The 20,944-nt window shown below is 40.7% G+C and overlaps 1 protein-coding gene across 4 annotated transcripts; it reads right to left on the bottom strand.

Moving 5' to 3' along the window:
• Positions 1 to 4,187: 4,187 nt before the first annotated feature.
• LOC117667071 (membrane-spanning 4-domains subfamily A member 8-like) lies at positions 4,188 to 19,343 on the bottom strand. Of its 4 annotated transcripts, none has more exons than XM_087881496.1 (7): positions 18,915 to 19,335; positions 17,360 to 17,607; positions 16,508 to 16,630; positions 16,271 to 16,327; positions 14,818 to 14,937; positions 9,753 to 9,866; positions 4,188 to 6,857 (listed from the first exon to the last, which is right to left on the bottom strand). In XM_087881496.1, the coding sequence occupies exons 2-7, from the start codon at positions 17,573 to 17,575 to the stop codon at positions 6,744 to 6,746; spliced, it is 744 nt and encodes a 247-aa protein (XP_087737622.1). In that variant the 5' UTR covers positions 17,576 to 17,607; positions 18,915 to 19,335; the 3' UTR covers positions 4,188 to 6,743. The 4 variants fall into 4 exon arrangements, with proteins under 4 accessions (XP_087737622.1, XP_087737623.1, XP_087737620.1 ...); XM_087881497.1 differs by having other exon boundaries at positions 18,791 to 19,275; XM_087881494.1 differs by lacking the exon at positions 4,188 to 6,857 and adding an exon at positions 8,773 to 9,196 and having other exon boundaries at positions 18,915 to 19,343.
• Positions 19,344 to 20,944: the final 1,601 nt, after the last annotated feature.

Genomic DNA, 20,944 nt, shown 5'->3' with positions numbered 1-20,944 from the left:
ATTATTTGGAAATAATTTTGAAAATTTTAAATAACTAGAGAAATTTCCCCAAGATTGGTTAAAGGATCGGAAAGAAATAAATAGATCCTTTTTTTCCCCTTTCATTTTTGAATTTCAAGAAAAACAAAAGAGAATGGACAATAAGCCCTATAACAGAAGTGTTGTATAAATAAAAGGAAAAAAGGAAAAAAGAAGTGAGAAGAGCTGTTTAAATTTGGACTGGACTATAAAACTGATTTGATATTTTTAAAGCTAAAAAGAAAAAGAGAAGCTAAGTAAGATTGTTAATGTAGATTGAAACAAAATGGATATTTGTTAGACAATCAGAAATTGTGGATTGCAGAGAGACACCTTCAGGAGTAAAAAGGAATATTGCAACTTGGTCTTTGCTTTGGAAAATTGTGAACTTTACAGATAACAGCTATGAGAACTTTTGGGAAGGATTTCTTTGTCTGCAAGTGGCTTGACTTTGGGGGGAAAATGAATACAATGGAATTTTTAAAATAGGAATAATATTAACTCAAAAAGAATAAAATGGCGCAGGAAATTAGAGAAATGATTAAATCAATGTACTTGTCATGGAAAATGGAAATAAGAGAAATAACTACAATGTTACACAGAGGATTAAAATCTGAGGACACAAAAACTGAGATGGAACATACGCAAGCGGACAAGGAAATGAAGATGGAGAAGCAAGACATAGAGGCTGAAAATAAAGAAGATAAAGACAATGTGATTAAATATGAAGAAGTAACTGAACATGTGGATAGTAATAATAAAAAGGAGGTTTTTAGAGATTACATTGGGGTTAACAATGAAAAAAATAAAGAGGATGGAAAGAGACAAATAAGGAAGGGAGGATGGAACAGAAAGAATATAAAAAACTTAAATGATTACACTGGGATTTACAGTGAAAAGATAAGAGAAAAAGGGTGGAAAATAACAGGAAATATAGGGCAAAATAGAAGAGTTCAAGACTTTGAAATACGAAATGATAATACTGGGATAAATAGTGGGATAAACAGTGGTGAAACAAAAAAAAGAGAAAAGAGAGGGGGAACAACGGGAAATATAGGGCAAAACAGGAGAGATCAGGATTTTAAGGCACAAAAGGGAAAAAGGAGAAAGGGAAAGGGAAAAATAAAAAGGGAAAGGGAAAAAAGGAAAGAAATGAAAGAGGAATATGATGTATATGACTAGAATTGAAATATTGAATTGTAGTAAGAAATAATGTTAAATCATGATGGTGAGAATGAATTGAAAAATAATTGGCATAATAATTGAAATGTTTTTAATGGTTTATGGTGGTGTGTGTACAAACGATTAAGTGATGATTTGGAATAATACAGGGGAAAAGCTTTATGATTAGAGGATAATAGAATATTTTTAAATTCAACTAAGGTTTTTTTCCCTTCTGGTTCATATATAAATGAAAAAGATATCTATATAATCAATTGATTTATATTAAAAAGTTGGAATGTATTAGTTAAGGAAATGTATGTTATAAAATAAGTGTGTTTATTATTAATATAAGAATTAAATAACTGTAACACCACATAATTAATTAATTTGATGATATAAAAATTAGATGATAATGGGAAGGGGTTTAATATAGAATAGGGAAAATGGAATTTGGTCAAAATTAGAGATGAAAATGAAGGGTAATATTGGTACAAAATAGATGAAAATAAATGTTATGGCAAAAAAGGAGGTATAGAAATTTAATTTCAGTTGAAAGGACTAAAACTTGTTTAAATTTGTTAACCGGCTGAATACTCTGTTCAGCAAAAATACATTATATGTTTGTGTGTGTGTTTGTGTAAAAAATTTAAAAAAAACTTTACAAAAAAAAAAGAAATCTCATTAGAGTTGGCAAACTCAAAAGGTATCAGCCTTTTTAACAATAAAACACATTTTTAAAAAATCAATTTCATTTTCATTTTAGAAGTCATAATTGAAATTTTAGTGTGGATAAATGCCCAGATGTGATCTGTCCCTGCATTAGAAGCTATCAATGGAAGGTAACATTAACATAGATGGTCAGAGGGTCATAGTTTTCACTAAGCTGTCTTTCAAGTTGAACGAATGAACCAGCTTACTTCATAGGGACCTATCCTGAGCATGTTTCACATCCTTTCCTCCAGTCAGGGAGATGGTTTAAAGGTATGCTGATAGATTTGCTCCCTCTGCATAGCTGCTCTGTACTTGGAGCTGCCCTAACAGTATATGCAGGGAAAAATTCTCAATTGTTCCCTCTAAACTAGGTGCTTGGAGGAAGAGGAGGAGGAGGAGGAGGAGGAGGAGGAGGAGGAGGAGGAGGAGGAGGAGGAGGAGGAGGAGGAGGAGGAGGAGGAGGAGGAGGGTTTTGAAAGAGGGCTGGAGTGGCTGATTTAGCTATCGTTCAACCTTAGTGATCTTGGAATAACCAGCCTGTCCATCCATTGCAAAAACCAATGGCCCATCAGGCAGATCCCTTCATGGAGTGCTGTGTCTACAGAGGTCCGGCTCTACTATTTTTTCTGACTCTAACAGAAAGACCACTGAGGAGAAACCTGGTCACAAGGAATGCCTCACAGGGTGACTTGCTTATTGGGCCTTTCCCCCCCTATCCAGAGCTGTCATTTTAGAGAGGGCTTAATGTATCACTAGTACAGCCTCATGAGTTATAAAGAAAGCAGTAAAGAATAACCTTCCTAGAGTGACCTGCCTGTCAGTGAGACAGAAACGAAGCCAACCCACAGAGCAACTGGTCTGCTGGAAAACTAAAACTGATCTACTGGGAGGTGGCTCTCCACCAGTTCTGGTTTTGCTTTGCTACAGTCTTGGTGGGGCTGCTCTTCCTCTGGGATCATGTCTGTCCAGCATCACAACCCCAGATGCCCCTGGAGGGAAGTCAGCAGCCATCCTATCAGTGAAGCAATGCAAATTATGCCTATAACAAGGGCCATGTTAACATGATTTCCGCATTGAAAGCCAATGGTAGCTGCCCTCAGCTATGGACTGGAAATGAGAGGGAGGCTCTATCACGCAGATGAGTCCTTAAAGAATGATTTCAAGAAGCCTTTGAGGCAAAGTCAGGAGACTGTGTGGATGTGCTCATTCTCTCATTAAGCAATCTCATTGTGCTCAGGGTGAGATAGAGGGTCTTCCAGGACTCAAGCTACAGGCAGTCCTCATTTAACAAGGGTTCAGTGTTACACCAGTGACAGAAAAGCAACTAAGCCTCACATTTATGGCTTTTAATGGTCGGCAAAGCAAAGGAAAGCTGAAGAACATAAACACAATAGTGGTTTCACTTGGAAACCACTTTGCTTAATGATCGACAATTCCAAGTGTGGGCGCCGAACAAAGACTCTCGGTATAACTACATTACTATTAAACCTCTGAGTCTAACTCAATAAGTATAGTTTCAGTAGGTGCTCTTTATGTTGCTGTCTATGGGGTCTATAGAGTTAAACTCGTCAAGCAAAATGTTTGAACTTTATCTTTATTTAGCAAATTTCTCTCTTGCTCAGAAGATTCACCCTGCACCATTATACTACAAGGGGAAAAGCTATCCAAATATTTTGACACCGAAGCAAAGCACCAAGTTGTATCTGTGATACAAGCCTCATATCCTAGGACCAAAGCTTTAGAAAATCTTACTGGAAGCCTTGAGTATCAGTTTTTGTCTTCTTCCAATCCCCCGTCTTCTTCCATCCGCTTTATTGTACTACAGGGTGGGGTGGTACTAGTTAAGATATAGGTTATTACCTCTATCCCTATTCAAGCACATTGAGGAATCAACATAAATCATCCTCTCAGAAAGTGTCATCCAGAGATCCTCCACAGAGGATCTTTTAGACAACATAAGTGCATCCCAGAAGTGGTCTTGAATCTCTCTGCCTTTTGTAATTTAAATCTGGGAAAGCTGAGCTGAAAGAGAATAATAAGTCTGGCTCAGGGTGAAATCCTCCCGGTTCAGACCGGATCGCCTGATCCTGTAGCGATGGCAGGTGGTTCGGGGAACCGGTAACAAAAATCCCTGCCCTCCCTCCATTGCCCAAGCTGAGCTGAAAGCGAATAATAAGTCCGGCTCCAAGGGTTGATTTCTCCAAAGAAAATGGGCTGGGACTCCTATAGGAGTAGGAGTAGGAGTAGGAGTAGGGACAGGGACAGGGACAGGGACAGGGACAGGGACAAGGATAGAACAGAACAGAACAGAATTCTTTATTGGCCAAGTGTGATTGACACACAAGGAATTTGTCTCCGGTGCATAAGCTCTCAGTGTACATACAAGCAAGAAGTGATAAATCATGATCATAATCATAAAATACATTCATCGTAAATCATAAGATACAACACTCAGTGATAGTCATAGGATACTAAATAAGCAATCAACACAAATCATACTAGGATACTAAATAATGTAATTAATATGATACAAGCAACAAAGTTATAGATATAAAAATATAAAATACCATGTCCCCCGAAAATAAGTGTGCACCTAATATAAGCCTTACCCCTAAAATAAGCCCTAGTGAAAGGTTGTATGTGGCTAGGATAGGAGGCAGTGAGTACGTGCGGGCTGACGTGTCTGGCAGCAGTCGCAGCCCACACAGCACAAATCAGTTGATTATTTGTCCAAGCAGCAGGTGAAGGAAGAGGCGGGGGGGGACACGTGACCTGCATGTGCCGTGTGGTCTGCAACAGTTGGTGAGCTGGATCAGCGGGTGGCTGTGGGAGGCTCATCTTTGCATCTGTGGGCTTGCCTGTGCCCCACATGGCTCATAGGATCCTCTGCCTTTCACCCTACACCTCTCTTGCTGCCAGTACCTTTACACAAGATGAGCCTCCCATGGCCCGCGCCAACCTGACTCTTGGCTTCCCCACAGCCCAAGCGCTGGATCTGGATCATCTGCCTCCCCCCGCAACGCCTCTGCCTCTGTCTGCTGCTTGGACAGGGAATCAACTCACCTGTGCTGCGCAGGGTGCGCAGCCCCAAAGTATGCTAAGGGACTGGTGGGCTGCAGCTGCTGCCAGATACCATTGGTCCCTGCACACCTGCTGCCTCTTGTGTGCACACTAAAGGCGCTGATCACTCTGAAATTGTATTTCCCCAGAAAATAAGCCCTAATACTTATTTTGGAGCCTGCCAAAATATAAGACCGGGTCTTATTTTGGGGAAAATACAATAGGTAATAGGAAAGATGAGCAGGATAATAGTAATAAGCCCTACTAGGTAGTTTGACAGTGTTGTGGGAAATAGTTGTTTAGCAGAGTGATGGCATGGGGGAAAAACTATCCTTGTGTCTAGTTGTTTTGGCATACAATGCCCTACAAGATTGTTCCAGCTGCATCACAAAGCTAGTTGTTCAACTTCCCATCTGTATGCAGATTCATCCAAGAAAGGAAGTAAGAGTGACATCATTTCAACTGAGCTAGATTATATGCAGGATACTGCCTATCAACTTAAACCTCAAAAACTGTGCAAATGTACATTTTGTGCATCTATAAAATCATTGCAGAAGTCAAACTTTTCACCATGTAATTATGGATAAGGAAGCCATGAATCTTCCCTGCATTCCAATTGAGTGTCTTGAGGCATATACAGTAGAAGGGATGGGCAACTCTGGCACCTTTAGGAACTGCAGACTTCAACTCCAAGAATACCTGAATCAGCCCTGTAAGCTCAGGAGTCGAAGTCCACAGGTAGCAAAGGGATCATAGTTGCCCATCCCCTAAATATACCTTCCCTAAAAGTATGAATGGCTTTGATTTTGAAATTGCATGTTTACACAACTGTAAACTCTTCAAGGATACAGCTAATGAATGTCTTTACAGCTTCCCCTGTTGAAGATGGGATGATAGTAAAAAAAAAAACAAAAAATGGCAATTTGCATGGAATCTGTGTTTTTCATCAGCTTCTGCGCCCTAACAATACGGAATACTGTAGTTATATGCAACTTCTTCTGTTTTGGGATCATAGTCATTATGCAACCACTATTACAGGTAGTTCTCAACTTACAACTGGTCATTTAGTGACCATTCAAAGTTACAACAGACTTGAAAAAAGTCACAGGTAGCAGCCTCCCCATGGTCATGGGATCAAAACTGAAGATGCTTGGCAACCAGCATGTATGTATGTATGACAGCATGCCACAGTGGGGGATTATTATTTATGACCTTCCCAGTTGGCTTTTAAAAAGTCAATGTGGGAAACCAGATTCACTTAAGGACCACATGAGTCACTGAACAACCAGTGTTAATTCACTTAACAGCAATGGCAAAAAAGGTGATAAATCAGGCACAATTCCCTTAACTGCCTCGCTTAGCAATGGATCTTCTGGTCCAAATTGTAGTCGTAAGTCAAGAACTACCAGTATTTTTCAATTAGGTTTTAATTTTAGTAGCTGTTTTTCTTTTCTGCAGCATCAGATTTCCTATTTAATTCCATATTTGTCATAAAAAACAAACATCATCCAGAGTATAAAGAAGAGAGTGATAAACAGCCTCCATCATCCACTGCAGGGAGTGTACTTCCTCATGAATATGCCGATGAATTCTTGTTTCTAGGGAAGTGTTATAACTATTAAGTAAAATCAAAGAACTTTTAAATTTGTCACCATTTAATTTGGTGTTTAAAGATTGAAATTGAAAAATAAACAAGCAAGCTGGACAAAATAAAGTAATATGAAATGCCATTGCTGTTCCTGAAACCTCTGTTGCAACCCTTCTCATATTTCCTTCCTGGTGCTCTTGTTTTACTGAGATTTGGTAATAACGTTATCGTAAGTCGGTGGAGGAGGAGGAGGATTTGGTTCAGCTGCAACTTCTCCACCTCCGATGACTTGGTAAGGCACAAAAAGCACCGTTGGCTGTAATAGAAAATAATAGTCAATACAAAATATACTCAGGGACGCATCTGTTACTCTAGGTGGGAGGACTAGATTCTCCAGTTGTGTGTGTTTTAACTGTGATGCTGGCAGTCTCACCAACAGGCTGAAATCCTTGATAGCTCAAAGTCCTGATAGAGAATTCTTTAAAACTATAAATTAAGAGGCAAATGATGGGCATTTAAGTAACTTTTCCTGATCAAATCTGCCAGCTTTATGCCCACATTCAGAGAATGTCTGCTCAGGATCTCCCACCTACCAAGAGGTGTGACAGGAAGCTCCTCCCACCACCCACCCCAGTCAGTGTTCCCTGTGTGGAATAGATGCCCTTCTGAAATAAAGATGGAATCAACTGAGATGGCCCTCTGGAAAGTGGTAATGACCTGGCTTCTCCTGAGGACCTTTGGAGACTGATTTTATTTTGGGCCTTAGTTTTTATTGCAGTTATATATTAGTTATATTTTAAGTTTCTGTATTCGTACTGTTGTAAATCTTCTAGAGTCCTGCTTAATTGAGGAACATAAAGAAATAAATAATATTCTCGTGATTTATTCACAAATGCTCTCAGAGTATTAATTTATTTTAACAATTTCAAGGCCCGAAGAAGATGCATTTCCCTCCAGGGGAGGTTATTTTTTTATTTCTAAAATGGCTTCAATTGACAGTTCCTGTGAACTGATGCAGGTATCGATAAAGAAAAAATTTTGGAGCTCAGGGTTGAAATAAGGGGACCTTGATTGGTTATTTTTTTGCAGATGTTTTATTACCCAACTAATAAAACTGATGATGTTAGCTAGTTTGAGTAATGAAACATCTGCAAGAAAACAAGCAAGCTAGAGAGCACCATGGACCCTAAGACAGGTATCTCTGTATGCTGACTTAGCTGCTTGCAATACAGTAGTGGCCAAAATTGTGGAAACCTTTTGGGAAAAGTATATTTTCTAAAACTAGCTAATAACACCACATTTTTGGGGGGGAGTAGTACCATAAAATTATATATCAATGGAAAAATAATTTAATCAAGAATGTAATGCAATAACCTTTATGAAGGATCTGCTACAGTATTAGAATAGCAGTTACGGTATAAAAAAAAAGTGAAATATAGAGATTTACAAAAAATATCACCATAGAAATAATGAGATATATAAAAATTATCACATCAGTTGATACTTAGTTGGGTAACCTTTAGCATGAATTATGGCCTTATAATGTCTTCCCATGGAGTGAACCAAGTCTTTTAGTTCTGCAGCTGTTAATGTTGAATTATTTCTTCCATTAACTGGGTTTTATTGCTGGGTCGCTTCTGACTAACAAGTTTCTTTAGTTGGCTCCAGTGGTGAAATGTAAAATTTGTTACTACCAGTTCTGTGGGCGTGGCTCGGTGGTGGTGGTGGTGGTGGTGGTGGTAATGCGACTGGGTGGGCGTGGCCAACTTTTTTTTTCTACTTTTTTTTTCTACTGAAGAGATTGTAAAAAAAAATGCTTTTAAAAGGTTCTGACAATCCCATCTGAGTTGCCTGATTGTCAGAGGCTTTTGTTTTCTTTTAAAAGCATTTTTTTTTTGCATTTTAAAAAAAATGCTTTTAAAAGACACTGATGATGCCAGCTGATCTGCACAATCATCAGAGGCTTTTTTTTTTACTTTTAAAAGCATTTTTTCAGCTCAGCTGGGCATGTGGGGGGACAGGGATTTTTGCTACCGGTTCTCCGAATCACCTACCGCCATTGCTACCGGATCGGGTGATCTGGTCCGAACCAGGAGCATTTCACCCCTAGTCAGCTCCATAGCTTTTCAATTGGGATAAGGTCTGGGCTATTTCCAGGCCATTCTAGCAATGGAATAGGATTCTCTTGAAACTCCAAAAAAAAGTGGTGTTATTAGCCATCAAACCTCAAAAATACACTTTTCCCAAAAGGGTTCCATAGTTTTGGCCACTACTGTATTTTTAGAGTTCTTCTGTTTTGTCAGGTCCAATCATATTTACCCCCTTCAGTCTTTCTTCTGTCCCATTTTCTCCCTCTCAAATTAATCTAAAGCATTTCTGAAAGTTTGAGAGTATGTTTGTTATTGGTACAAAGGACTGTCTAACAAGGGACAGACGTGGCTTTCTGACCCACCACAAAACAGGAGCCTGGTGGTGCCCTGAGTCTCCAGAGAAGGGCAGCATATAAATCAAACTAATAAATAAATAAATAAATAAAACTTGCCAATGCAGAATGTAGGTACGTGGATGGTAATTCAATTGTTTCCAACTGATTTTTTTCAAAGGCTTTCGTAGTGCTGACAGAACCTCTTTATTACCAGATCTATATATGGAGATCTTAGGTAGCAAAAGGTGGTCATGTATTCAGTTGTTTGAGAATTAACAATAATGTTATTTTTTTAAAAAAATGAAAAACACCTATTTTTTTAAAAAAAATGATAGCATTGAGAGAAAATGTAATCAAGTGACAGAGACTTTAAATTAATGTAGTCACACTACTAAAGTAACAATATTTAGAACCGAGCCCTCGAACATGGAGACATCAACTTCTGCATCACTGAATTATAAAGAGACCACACAAACTGTGTTATATTCATGACATTCACTCTCTAGCAAAACAGAAGCTGGGAAAAATTCACATCATCCAATTATTCATATGCAGAAGCAAATAAATCACAGGATGTTAGATCACAATTGAAACCTCTCCTAGTTATAAAGGTTACTGGGTAAACCGAGTAGCTAATCTCACCTATTATTCAGGGTAATAGCAAAGAAACAAGCAAAAGGTCAGGTTGGGTGGAGCGCAAATATAAAGAACAAAAATGGACAATCTTCTTTACATTCTTTAACAATGAGAACTGCTAAAGCTATTATCAAAGTATCAAATATTTACCTGGGCATCACTACGGCAAGTGGCCTGGCAGCCGAAATGAGCCAATGAAACAGCGATGCAAAATTCCAGCAGGCTCAACAACAACAGCACAATGGCGAAGCCATAACCGACACTCTGTAGAGTAGGAAGACAAGTGGAAATATAGTTGTATTCTGAGAAATTAATGTAATGGTATCTATTTTATTTTATTGAATGAGTTACAGTCACACCATTAAAAGGGACTCCCAGCTGCTTCCTTGTGAAACATTGGGAGGAACAACTGTATTGGGAAAAACAACGACACTGTACAGGTAATCCTCGACTTAGAACCACAATTGGGACCATATTTTTGTTCTGTCCCCGTACCACGCACACACCCACACAGACGGCCCGGAGTTAATAAGCCACACGACAAAACTCTTTGATGATAAAGCTGGCAGCAACCCAGTGGCTAGCTGCCAATTCAGACTTTACTCACACAAAACGAAGATTAGCCTGCCAGCATTCCGATAAAACAGGCAGAGTTTTCAACAATACCAGAATTAATCCAAATGCAGTCCGATAAAGCAGGCAAAGTCCAGTAACGCAGAAATCATAGATTAGTTCTAGTTTTTGCTCGTCACAAACTGAACTGGCCACCACACCCACATTTATATCCTGTGGGGTGTGGTCCAGTGACTCAGCTAATCTCTGCCATGCCTTCCCCTCTGCTGTGCACACGCTTCTCCCTGTGCCTCTGGTGAGGGTCCAGCCAGCACTTATCTTCCTCATCACTGTCCACCTGTGGCTGCGGGGACGTGCTTGGCTCTGAGCCTATCGTTTGGCCTTCCGTGTCCTCCAGAGGCATTGCCAGAGAGGAGGGTCCTGGAGAGGGAGGCCTTGCCAACTCCTCCTCCTCACTCTCAGAGTCTGCATCTGTCGATAGCCCAGGCTCAGGCAACGGAGCCACAACAATTTTCCACTGCTAAACAAAGTGATTGTTAAGTGAGTCGTTGCGTAATTTTACCTTTTCTGCCACTGTTGTTAAGCAAATAGGTGCAGTTAAGAGAATCATATGGTTGTTAAGTGAATCCACCTTCCCCACCCCCACTGTCTTTGCTGATCAGAAGCTGGCTGGGAAAGTCGCAAAGGGGATGCTGCAACTGTCCTAAATAAATTGTTCGTGTGACTGTGGGGATGCTGCAAAGGTCGTAAAAGCAAGGAGTGGTCATAGCTTTGAGTGCCACTGAAACTCTGAATGGTCACTAAATGAATCGTTGTTCATTCAGTTGAAGACTGCCTGTACAGCCTGTGTGATATGAGAAAACCGCATCAGGGAACATTAGTAGCGTCTCTTATGTTTTGCAGCGTTCTAAGGGGAAATTCCAGATATCACTGAGAATCAAGTGGGGATCAGCCTTATTTCAGATTCAATAAGATCGATGATCTTATTTCAGATCAATAAATTAAATCATTGCACAGTAGCAGGTATTTCATTGTTTCTTCTTTATGCACCACAAAATGCTATTCATGTAGGATGAAGCAAAGAAGAACAATTCAATTCTCAGTCTAAATCACGGGATTTAAACTCAAGGCTTGTGGGCCAGATCCAGCCCACGGGATGCTTAGATCTGGCCTGTGGGACTGCCCTGGAAACAACAAAGGATTGGCTCACAGTGCCTCTGCCAGCAAAATGGAGCTCACGCGAGCTGTGTGAGGCCCTCCCAAGCTCTGTTTTCAATGGTGCAGGGTTGCAGGAGGCTCTAGCAGCCAAAAACGGAGCTTGGGAGCCCATTTTCATTGGCAGAGCACTCAGGCTATCAGAGGCACCTCCCAACATGAGTGACATCGAGTTGACTATCCCCACCCTGGCCATGTCCAGCCTGGCTCCCTGAGGTCAAACACAATACTGATGCAGCCCTCAATGAAATTGAGTTTGACACCTCTGGACTGAATCATTAGTTTTACCAATGCAGAAATTCACAGCTCTCCTAACAAAACCGGCTAAAGGATATTGATCATGCTAGACAGTGATGTAGTGTTAGCAGAAAAAAATCAGATTGGATTCCTTGGAGGAATGTGGGAGTTGGAGGCCTTAGGTCAGATAATGGGAAGGACATCCCATAGTACTGTCAAAAGTTACCTCCAAGCTATGTAGGCCATAGTATGATAAACATTACTTTATCATTCTTATTCTTACGTTCTAAGCATATTTAACCCATAATCTTTCCTAATTCTAGGTTCTTTGGCATTCTGCTGGCCACATACCCAGTGATCACTCTAGCTTTGCATGTCAGTGAAAGATGCTTTCTTTTGCTTACCTCCAATTCCTCTGCTTCATTATTTAAAGGGACATGTTCCCCACAACAAGGTGTTCAGGTTAGGATGACCCAAACACATTAGAACATTTTGGGTGTATGTTCTCCTAAATTACCCCAAGAGTCACAAGGGACAGAACCCACAGCAGTGAAAGCAAACTAATTCATTCTGCACCTGCACATTTTCCTTATTTGGGAAATATACCATCTCTGTTCCTGTCCCCCTGGACCGCTTATAATCATTCAGATAAAATCTGATTTGCACTTTTTGCTTTGGAGGAGCCTTGTTTCCAAACTGGTGTGCGTAATTTATCCTTCAGTCAACACCATCAATAATGAAAGTATCAAATCCCTAGTCCCTATTGCCAGTCCCTTTCCTGCCCAATGTTGCTTTGGAAGAGCCCTGTTTCAATGTGTGGTATTTCCTGAATCTAATCAACTGAGTCAAAGTACTATGTGTGTAATTTTTCCTTGAGTAAACATCAAACATAATGAAGGCATCAAATCCCTAGTCCCTATTGCCAGTCCCTTTCCTGCCCATTGTTGGACCTGTTCTGATTTACTCTTGAATGCTATTGCCCTGGCTTCTAAAAACCCCACCTGTTACAGACTGGTTTTCTCCTCTGACTTTGCTGCCATCCATTTTCAGCATATCATCAGTCAATAAGGAAAACATCCATCAGGGTACTACAACAGAAATGGGGTATCTGCTTTACCTTCCTTCCGCCCTCAATTTGGGCATCTCTCAAATTAGATTTAAGGTAAAATAAAGATACATATGAAAAGATATTGCGTATTAATAGCCCAAACACTACTAATTTTCTGAAAAGAGGAAAGCAGCTCATGAGTCAATTAGATGTATCTTGCAAGGTAGAAGAGCTGAAACACACAAGATGAAGCCACCGTTTCTGCCAGGGATGAGCAGAGAGATTAAACCATACTACAAATAGATTTATTTTACTTATTTATCAAATGTTGATACCGCCCACCTCACTGTCAAAGTAAATAGATGCAATTTGCTTGCCCTCCATTTTCCAATAGGAAATTTAGAGGGTCTGTTTTCCTGCTGCCTGGAGAGAAGTAATGGAGGAGAGAGTCTAGGGAGATTCTCAGTCATCTAGGTCATGGTTGTCCTAAAGGTGCTTTTTCAAGAGGCAACTGGACTTTCTTGTTTTCCTGTGGAGACATTTTGCTTCTCATCTAAGAAGCTTCTTCAGCTCTGACTGGATGGTGGGGAATGGAAGGATTTATACTCCTTGCAGACAGCTGGTCATTTGCATCCTTTTAGAGAGTTGTTGAGGCCACCATCAGGTCACAGGGAAAGTCCAGTTGCCTCTTGAAAAAGCACATTTGGGATGATGGAGGAGAGAGGAGATGGATAGCAAACCTCAAGAAACAAAGCGCTGAAGGGAGAAGGAGAAGGAAATAGTTAAGACAGAGGCTGGCTAGTCCAAAGAGGAAAAGCAACAGGCTTCCCCACTATCATAACATATCCATTCTTGGTCACCTGAGATTTTCTCCAAGATAAGGGGGGAAGGGAAATAGATTTTATACACCTTGAGGCTGTGGTTGGATGGGCTCAGAATAAGAGGAGAGGAAAAGACTAGTTTTATACTAGTGCATCTAATGATGACTTAAGGCTTGGAGTCTTACTCATGGGCTGAGACAAGGTAAAGATAACCTCACGGGAAAATTGGGGAAATTGGCATCGACAGAGTATGGTTAAGGACAGCAACGTGATTCAGAATCAGCCAGTCTAACGTATAGCAACAGCAATAGCACTTAGACTTATATACCGCTTCATAGTGCTTTTACAACCCACTCTAAGCGGTTTACAGAGTCAGCATATTGCCCCCAACAATCTGGGTCCTCATTTTATCTACCTCGGAAGGATGGAAGGCTGAGTCAACCTTGAGCCAGTGAGATTCGATCTGCTGAACTGCAGCTAATAGTCAGCTGAAGTAAGTTGCAGTACTGTACTCTAACCACTGCACCTCTTATATTGTTTCCCTCATCAATAAGGATGCGGCAAAATCTATTTTATTTACCCAACTTCTTTCCAATCATCTGTCAGACTGAAAAGGAGAAAAGCCTTGGATGTGATACTTTTATCATATAACCCTAATAAGAAAGCAAAGGACAGCACTTTACAAAATGCTAAAAATTCAAGCCATTGATCCCAGGTATCGGTGTGGTTCTAAACTGTCCACACTTCAGAACTTACCTAAATTTCTATTTTCTAAAACTGGGTGGAAAATGCAAAGAAGGGATGAGGAGGTGGGGGTGGCAGGAAAACCTGGTATCGATTTCAACATGTGCAGCTGTATTCTATGCTATATAGAATTCTCAAGCATTCCTTTGTGTTGTGTGAGCACCCAAGCCCTACTGTAAAACAACCAAATGTTTACAGGGACATAGTCAAACGATATGTCTAAAACACATTTACCATTTAAAAAATAATCTATCCCCCTACCCATCCAAAAAACCCCAAAACAAAACAAAAATTGGAGAAGAAAGAAGAAATCTACAAAGTCCTACACACTTTTTACCTCTATGACCAGAAGATTGCTTGCCCTTGTTTAACACACACACACACACACACACACACACACACACACACACACACACACAGTCAAATGAAATAGAACAACTCTCTTTGGGACTGAGACTTATTCAAGGAAAAGATTTCAACCAAAAGCCAACGGTCTGGGATATCTCAGCTACACACATAATCTCCTTCTGGATTCTGCGCGTGAAGCCAAAATTTAAGAACAGAGTGGTTTCCTTACGATTGTAACTGTAGGGTTATATACAGGAATAGCGTTGGTGATCATCTCGCCCAAGTACAGGATAACACCAACTGATGCCATTATAGCACTTGTGATGTTCATTCCTACACTGGATTTCACCTGAAACAGCAATACAGCAGAAAGAGAGAAATTAGTTACAGTGTCAGCATAAATCTTATTAAATACAAAGCATAAAAATAATTAGCCCCAAATATAGAATTCAATCTGTGTGTGTGTTTAATGACACATAACCAGTCTGTGGTGAAACCAGACAACATCCACGGAGATCATAGGAATCAAACAGCAGCAATAACAGAGTTTTCCACAATGGAAAGGCAACTGCCACAATTCATTTGAGGGCTTTTCTGTCAAATCCCTTCTTTCTCTTTCTCTTTCTAGATGTCAGCCTCCATCGAAGGCCAGGTGGGTAACAGTGACAGGAAAACTGGTAAGGATTATTCATCCTTAACATTTTGGTTAAAGAAATCCCACAGTTTATTCCAGGACATGACAAACTCTAAGCATTAAATGTTAACCTATGCAACATTACAGAGAGGCAACAAGAGAGGTGGGAATAGAGAAACCCTTGGAGCCAGTAGTGAGAGTACTAAAAATTTAAAAATTCCTCTTTTTTCAGTTCATTCCTTTCAGGAATGTCGTGTTTTTCCATTAAGATGGATGTTTTTCTTCTCTTGAATTCACAGAGTGTTCCTTTACAGGACAAAAACATTTCTATGTTGCTATCAATACACTTTAAACCAAAGAGAGACAGAGGAAAAGAATGCAATGCAGGAGGGCTACCATCAGCTCTCTCTTTGATTCCCAGAGGGATTCCCACACATGTTCCATACTTTTACTCCTAATACACCGGCTTCTTTCTAATGTTGCTTTCAGGTAGGAATACTTCTGAAACTGGACCCCATCAAGATGGAGGAGGAGGAGAAGGAGGGGGTGGCATGTGGGAGGTTTGGTTCAAGACTAGAAAACTCAAGAAGACACTTTTGCTCAGGACTAGCACCATTACTATTATTTATATTACTACTAATTACTATTACTAGTAGTAACTAGGAAAGCTCTGGCAGAACAAACACCCACATCATGGTCATTGACTCTCTCTGGCTTCTCTTGTTTTTGCAATGGTACTATTAGGACCTGCAGTGTTGCAGGTTGCACATCAGGAAAGGAACTTGGCAAGAAGCCCATCACAAAATGGGGACCAGGGGAGGCTCTAATTCTGGATGGTTCAACATTCTCTACTGTTGGGGTAGGCAAAGCTTGGAAGCAAAAGTTGATCAAAGAAGGAAGTAGGTGGGGCTTTTGAGTTTGCTTCTATTCTCAAATGTTGATTTAAGACTGAGCAGTATCTGAAGACAATAGAAAATATAAAGAGTGCTAATGAGTGATTATGAAGAAACAGCAGAAAAGAAATTAAAATGCTATACAGCTTTCTCACCAAAGCACGATTTGGACGGTTCGCAACTGATACACACAGTGATCCAGAAGAAATGAACTATGAAAAAAGAAACAGAAAACTATTTTTGTCTACTGGAAATATCAACAAAAAAAATATCAGAAAAATCTGGCACCCATGAGAAGCCAGGAAGATTTCCATGCAAACAGGACTTTTATATGTATGCCGTAATCATTAATACCATGGTGCATGGCTGAATAGGAATTTGCATATACTTACAAATATCCCTCCCCAAAAGGGGTAACCTCCAAATCCAGACAAGGTAATACACTTAGCAGAAAGGAGACAAAATGAGATAACCCCAAAGCCAATGTGGATCAGCCCAATCACGATCTGAATGGCCTAAGGAAGGAAAACACACAAAATAAGATGAATTGATTATCTTAATTTGAGCAAGAGAAACATTCTAATTTGTTAGCACCCCAGGAAAAGCATCACTTTCTATCCATCTTTGAAAGGTCCTTCAAAGGAGTTGGGAGTTTCTAAGCTTGCAGTGCAGGTGTTGACCCAAGGCCTGGTTTCCTATGGTGACAAATCCAAATGGGGAGAAGGGAAAGATTGGGACACCATTGTCACTATGGACCGGACATTTACTACAGATTATGATCTAGTTTGACCCTCCGTGGGACTGCTTTTGTCAGGAAGGAGGTCTGTAAGAATATCATGATGGGCCTTTGAGAGAAAACTGACACCTCTTACTACAGGTTCATCTGCAGGAGGAAGTTGATCACAGTCATAAGCACAAAGTGACTTCAACCAGCTTGGGCTTGAGCCAATCCGTGACCAGGTTCTTCTGGAGAAATGCCCAACAGTTGCACTTCTCAGAGGGAAGGGAGAAAAAGAGATCTGGCTGAAACCTTGGCTGAGCTCCACTTTCTCAGTTAAAGAGCAAAGCAAAAGAATGCATATATTTTATAGAAACACAAATGAATCTACCAGGAAGAACAGAGGTTTCTGGAGTATATTCCCGAACCAAGCAAAGTTCCAGGACTTCAACATGGGGCTCTCAGGTCTCTACATAGCTCTAAAACCTTAATGGATTCAAACAGGCACAGAGCAATGCATGCGTACCCCAAGCACTTTGGGTTCAGCCTTGAGGAATCTCTCCAAAGGACCCTTTTGTGGGACTTGCTGAGGAGCACTGGTGGGAATTCCAAGTTGCTGAGTTCCATACATAGGATATGGAATTGCTCCAGATGCCTGAGGAACAACACTGGGCAATCCAGGGGTTGTTTGGATCATGTTTGCTCCATTAGAGGGGAGGAAAAGTGTGGTTTCACTGGCCATTCTTGCTGGAAGTGTTGCCACAACTAAATTACCTGCAAACAAACAAGTGAGGAAAAGTTAATGTCTTAACATCAAGGAGGCAGATTCTGGGTCTTAATCTCACTTTGTGAGATAACATTTGCCTGCTGTAAAACTGAAGAAGATTGCCAGAAGGCTTCAGGGAGCACAGTAGTAAAAACATACAACTTTCTCAGGGATAGAAATCCTTCCTTTCCCCACCATTCAGCCACAACCAAAGAATCTTCTTGGTTGAGAAGCAAAACATTTTCAAGGAAAAAACCCCAAATACTCCAGTTGCCTTTTGGGACAACCATTATCCTAGAGCAGGGGTAGGCAACTGTGGCCCTTTTACAACCTGTGGACTTCAACTCCCAGAATTCCTGAGCAAGCTGGCTCAGGAATTCTGGGAGTCAAAGTCCACAGGTTGTAAAAGGGCCACAGTTGCCCACCCCTGCCCTAGGCCTAGAGGGTTGAGAATCTCCATAGATATCAGCGAGAAAAGGTTAATCAGAAAAATGGAGAACATGCTTATATTAGCTTTTTCAAGGCAAAAGGTCTCTTTCTCATCTTAGTATCACCTCAGATCCACCAAGCCAAATGTCATTTCTCATTTGGGCATGGTTTTATTGTACTTGCTGGATGATCATGCTGATTGACACCTTCCAGCAAGTACATTCTGATTTGGAGATAAGTTACTGGGAAGGACACAAGAGTCGGGACCTGTATCCCACCTTTGCTTCATTGATGTGGGGAGGTTTCTTATCAGAACACAACTGGACCACCGCCTGAGTTTTCTAACAAAATTCCCGACAACCCCAGAAAGCAGTGAAGCGATTCAGTAAAGTCCCAACTGCCATCGACCTCTAATAAGGCTCCGGATTTTTAAAACTCTGACCAAAGGGCCCGAATCAATCCCACCAGTTAGAATTTGTACAGACTTTAAGAGGAAGCTACTTCCTTCTTGAGCTGTATTAATTGGAAATCATTGGAAGTTTACATGGCGCCTTTGCGCGTATTGGGCACTTCCATCACGGCAAGATTGACTGCAAGCTCTTTCCTGGCCGCTAATTCTCCCCTGAAATCCTCCCATCTAGAAGACCTGCGGTGGCTGAGAAGACCGCGATGGATGGATGGTTGCAGGGGAGAACCGGCAGGCACAGGATGGTCCAAATATAATTCCATATTATTTTTTAAAAGTAACCAGAAACTACTCACGACAACCGCTCAAGACGAAGTATACGGAAGCCCAGGAAAAACCTTAACTGGAAGCCCAGGAAGTACCTTAACTGAAACTAGTGGAGGGTGGGGTTCCCCCGACTACTAAAAGATTTACTCATACCTTAATCAAGGACTCTTGACCGTTTCACTGTAGCAACAAAACTCTCCAAATTTATAATGTCCTGTTATTTCAAGGCTAAAAAGAATCACTGAACTCAACCTCATCCCTCGGCGTCTCTTTCGCTTCCCTCTTTCTCCCAAAGTACGCAAGTCCCGCGCTTGGAGGGGCTCATTTTCAACCCCTCGGAGGCTTCCACAATCTTTGCAGGAATCGCCAGAAATAAAAAGAAGGGGACGCGCACTGCGATCACAGCCTCCCACTCCGTCACCCCCCCGCCCCCCAGCTCTTTAAGTAGTCCTCGTCCAGCGGAGGATTTCCCTCCCCCTTTCCCTCCACCCGCGCTCTCTGTAGCTTTCGGGTTGCTCTTTTTAGCGCTTCAACAGGCAAAACCACAACGGCCTGAAGGGGAGGCTGGAGGGATTGAATCCCAGCCTCCGATTGCGCTCCTTGCGAAACTCTCCCTGGAAACCACAGAGGCCGCTGAAACATCTGGACCGCATCGTTTAGCCAATAAGCAGATGCCAGAGGGAAATCCTCTCTGTGTAGAGGCAAAGTTAGGATGGGTAAATCTATTATGTTTCCTTTTGCACTTAAACTGAACACTTGCTTGGGGGGTGTCCAGAACAGGTCGCTTCAATGCCTATAATAGTGTTTTGGAAGGGAAGATGCTTGTGATCTCCTTCCCCTTCCATGAGCTAAGCCAGGGGTGAAATCCAGCAGGTTCTGACAACTTCTGGAGAACCGGTAGTGGAAATTTTGAGTAGTTCGGAGAACCGGCAAATGCCACCTCTGCCTGGCCCCAGAGTGGGGTGGGAATGGAGATTTTGCAATATCCTTCCCCTGCCACACCCACCAAGCCGCACCCACCAAGCCAAACCACGTCCACCAAGCCATGCCCACAGAACTAGTAATAAAAAAAAAATTAGATTTCACCGCTGAGCTAAGGGATTCCCATATGTCATCTTTTCAAAAAGCAGCTTGCTGTTATCTCTTTAGATCTCTTCTAGATCTCTTCTAGATCTCTTCTAGATGCCAAGATAATTTCCCTATATTATGATATTGGCTTTTCAGTCTTTAGTTCAATTCCTAGCAGTTCATTGCAAGGGGAAATTAGACAGGTATTTCAATCAATGGGATGATAATCAGATGTGAGTGTGGCAGGTCCTGTTAGCTGACAGACTATAATTCTGAATTTAAGAAAAAGCTAGAGAAAACCCAAAATGTTTTGGGTGAAATAAAAATATGAGTCAAATAATTACCTAGAGAACATAAATCTGTCAAGAAATTAAGATTTTATAGTAGCAGTTATCTATGTTAACCATAAGAGAACTGGAAACAGACATTTTCAATTTGTGAATAAACCAAGGAAATGGTTATTTTATAAACTGCAAAGAGACAAGAAAATTTGAAATACAAGAGGGAGATAATGTATTGATGAACAATGTGGCTATATAAAAAATTATCAATATTTAATTTATATAAAGGACATATTGCATTGGAGGAAACAACTGAGTATCAGAAATACTAATACAGAGTAAAGAAAACAAAGAGAAAAATAAACGCAAAAGTGCAGAAAGAAAAGATAAAAAGAGAAGACAAAAGCTTCCTATTTTCTCTGCAGCAAATATAAACATAATTTCAAAATTATCTCTTACTCTATGATTACAAAAAAGGTCACTTTTTTCTACTATTTATTTTTCTTCTAATTTTCAAAAAGTCTAGTCACAAGTTCATTTTATGAGCCCTGATGGCACAGTGGTTAAAGTTCAGTATCACAGAGAAACTCTGCCCACAGTCTGAAGGTTGATTCAGCCTTCCATCCTTCTAGGGGTCAGTAGAATGAGGACCCAGATTGTTGGGGGCAATATGCACATAATGCTTCAACATTGTAAACCACCCAAAGAATACTGTAAAATACTAAAGGGTGGTATATAAGCCTAAATACTATTATTAATTCTATTTTTTCTGTTTCATGCAAAATTTCTAAAAGGTTTCCAGTCAGTCCAGTCTTTTCTCTAATCAAGGAAGTC

This window comes from Pantherophis guttatus, chromosome 1 (assembly GCF_059756535.1).
Source record: "Pantherophis guttatus breed Tessera chromosome 1, ASM5975653v1, whole genome shotgun sequence".
Lineage (NCBI taxonomy): Eukaryota > Metazoa > Chordata > Lepidosauria > Squamata > Colubridae > Pantherophis > Pantherophis guttatus.
Note: the sequence above shows the minus strand (reverse complement) of the source record. Positions and strands in the feature narration are given on the sequence as shown.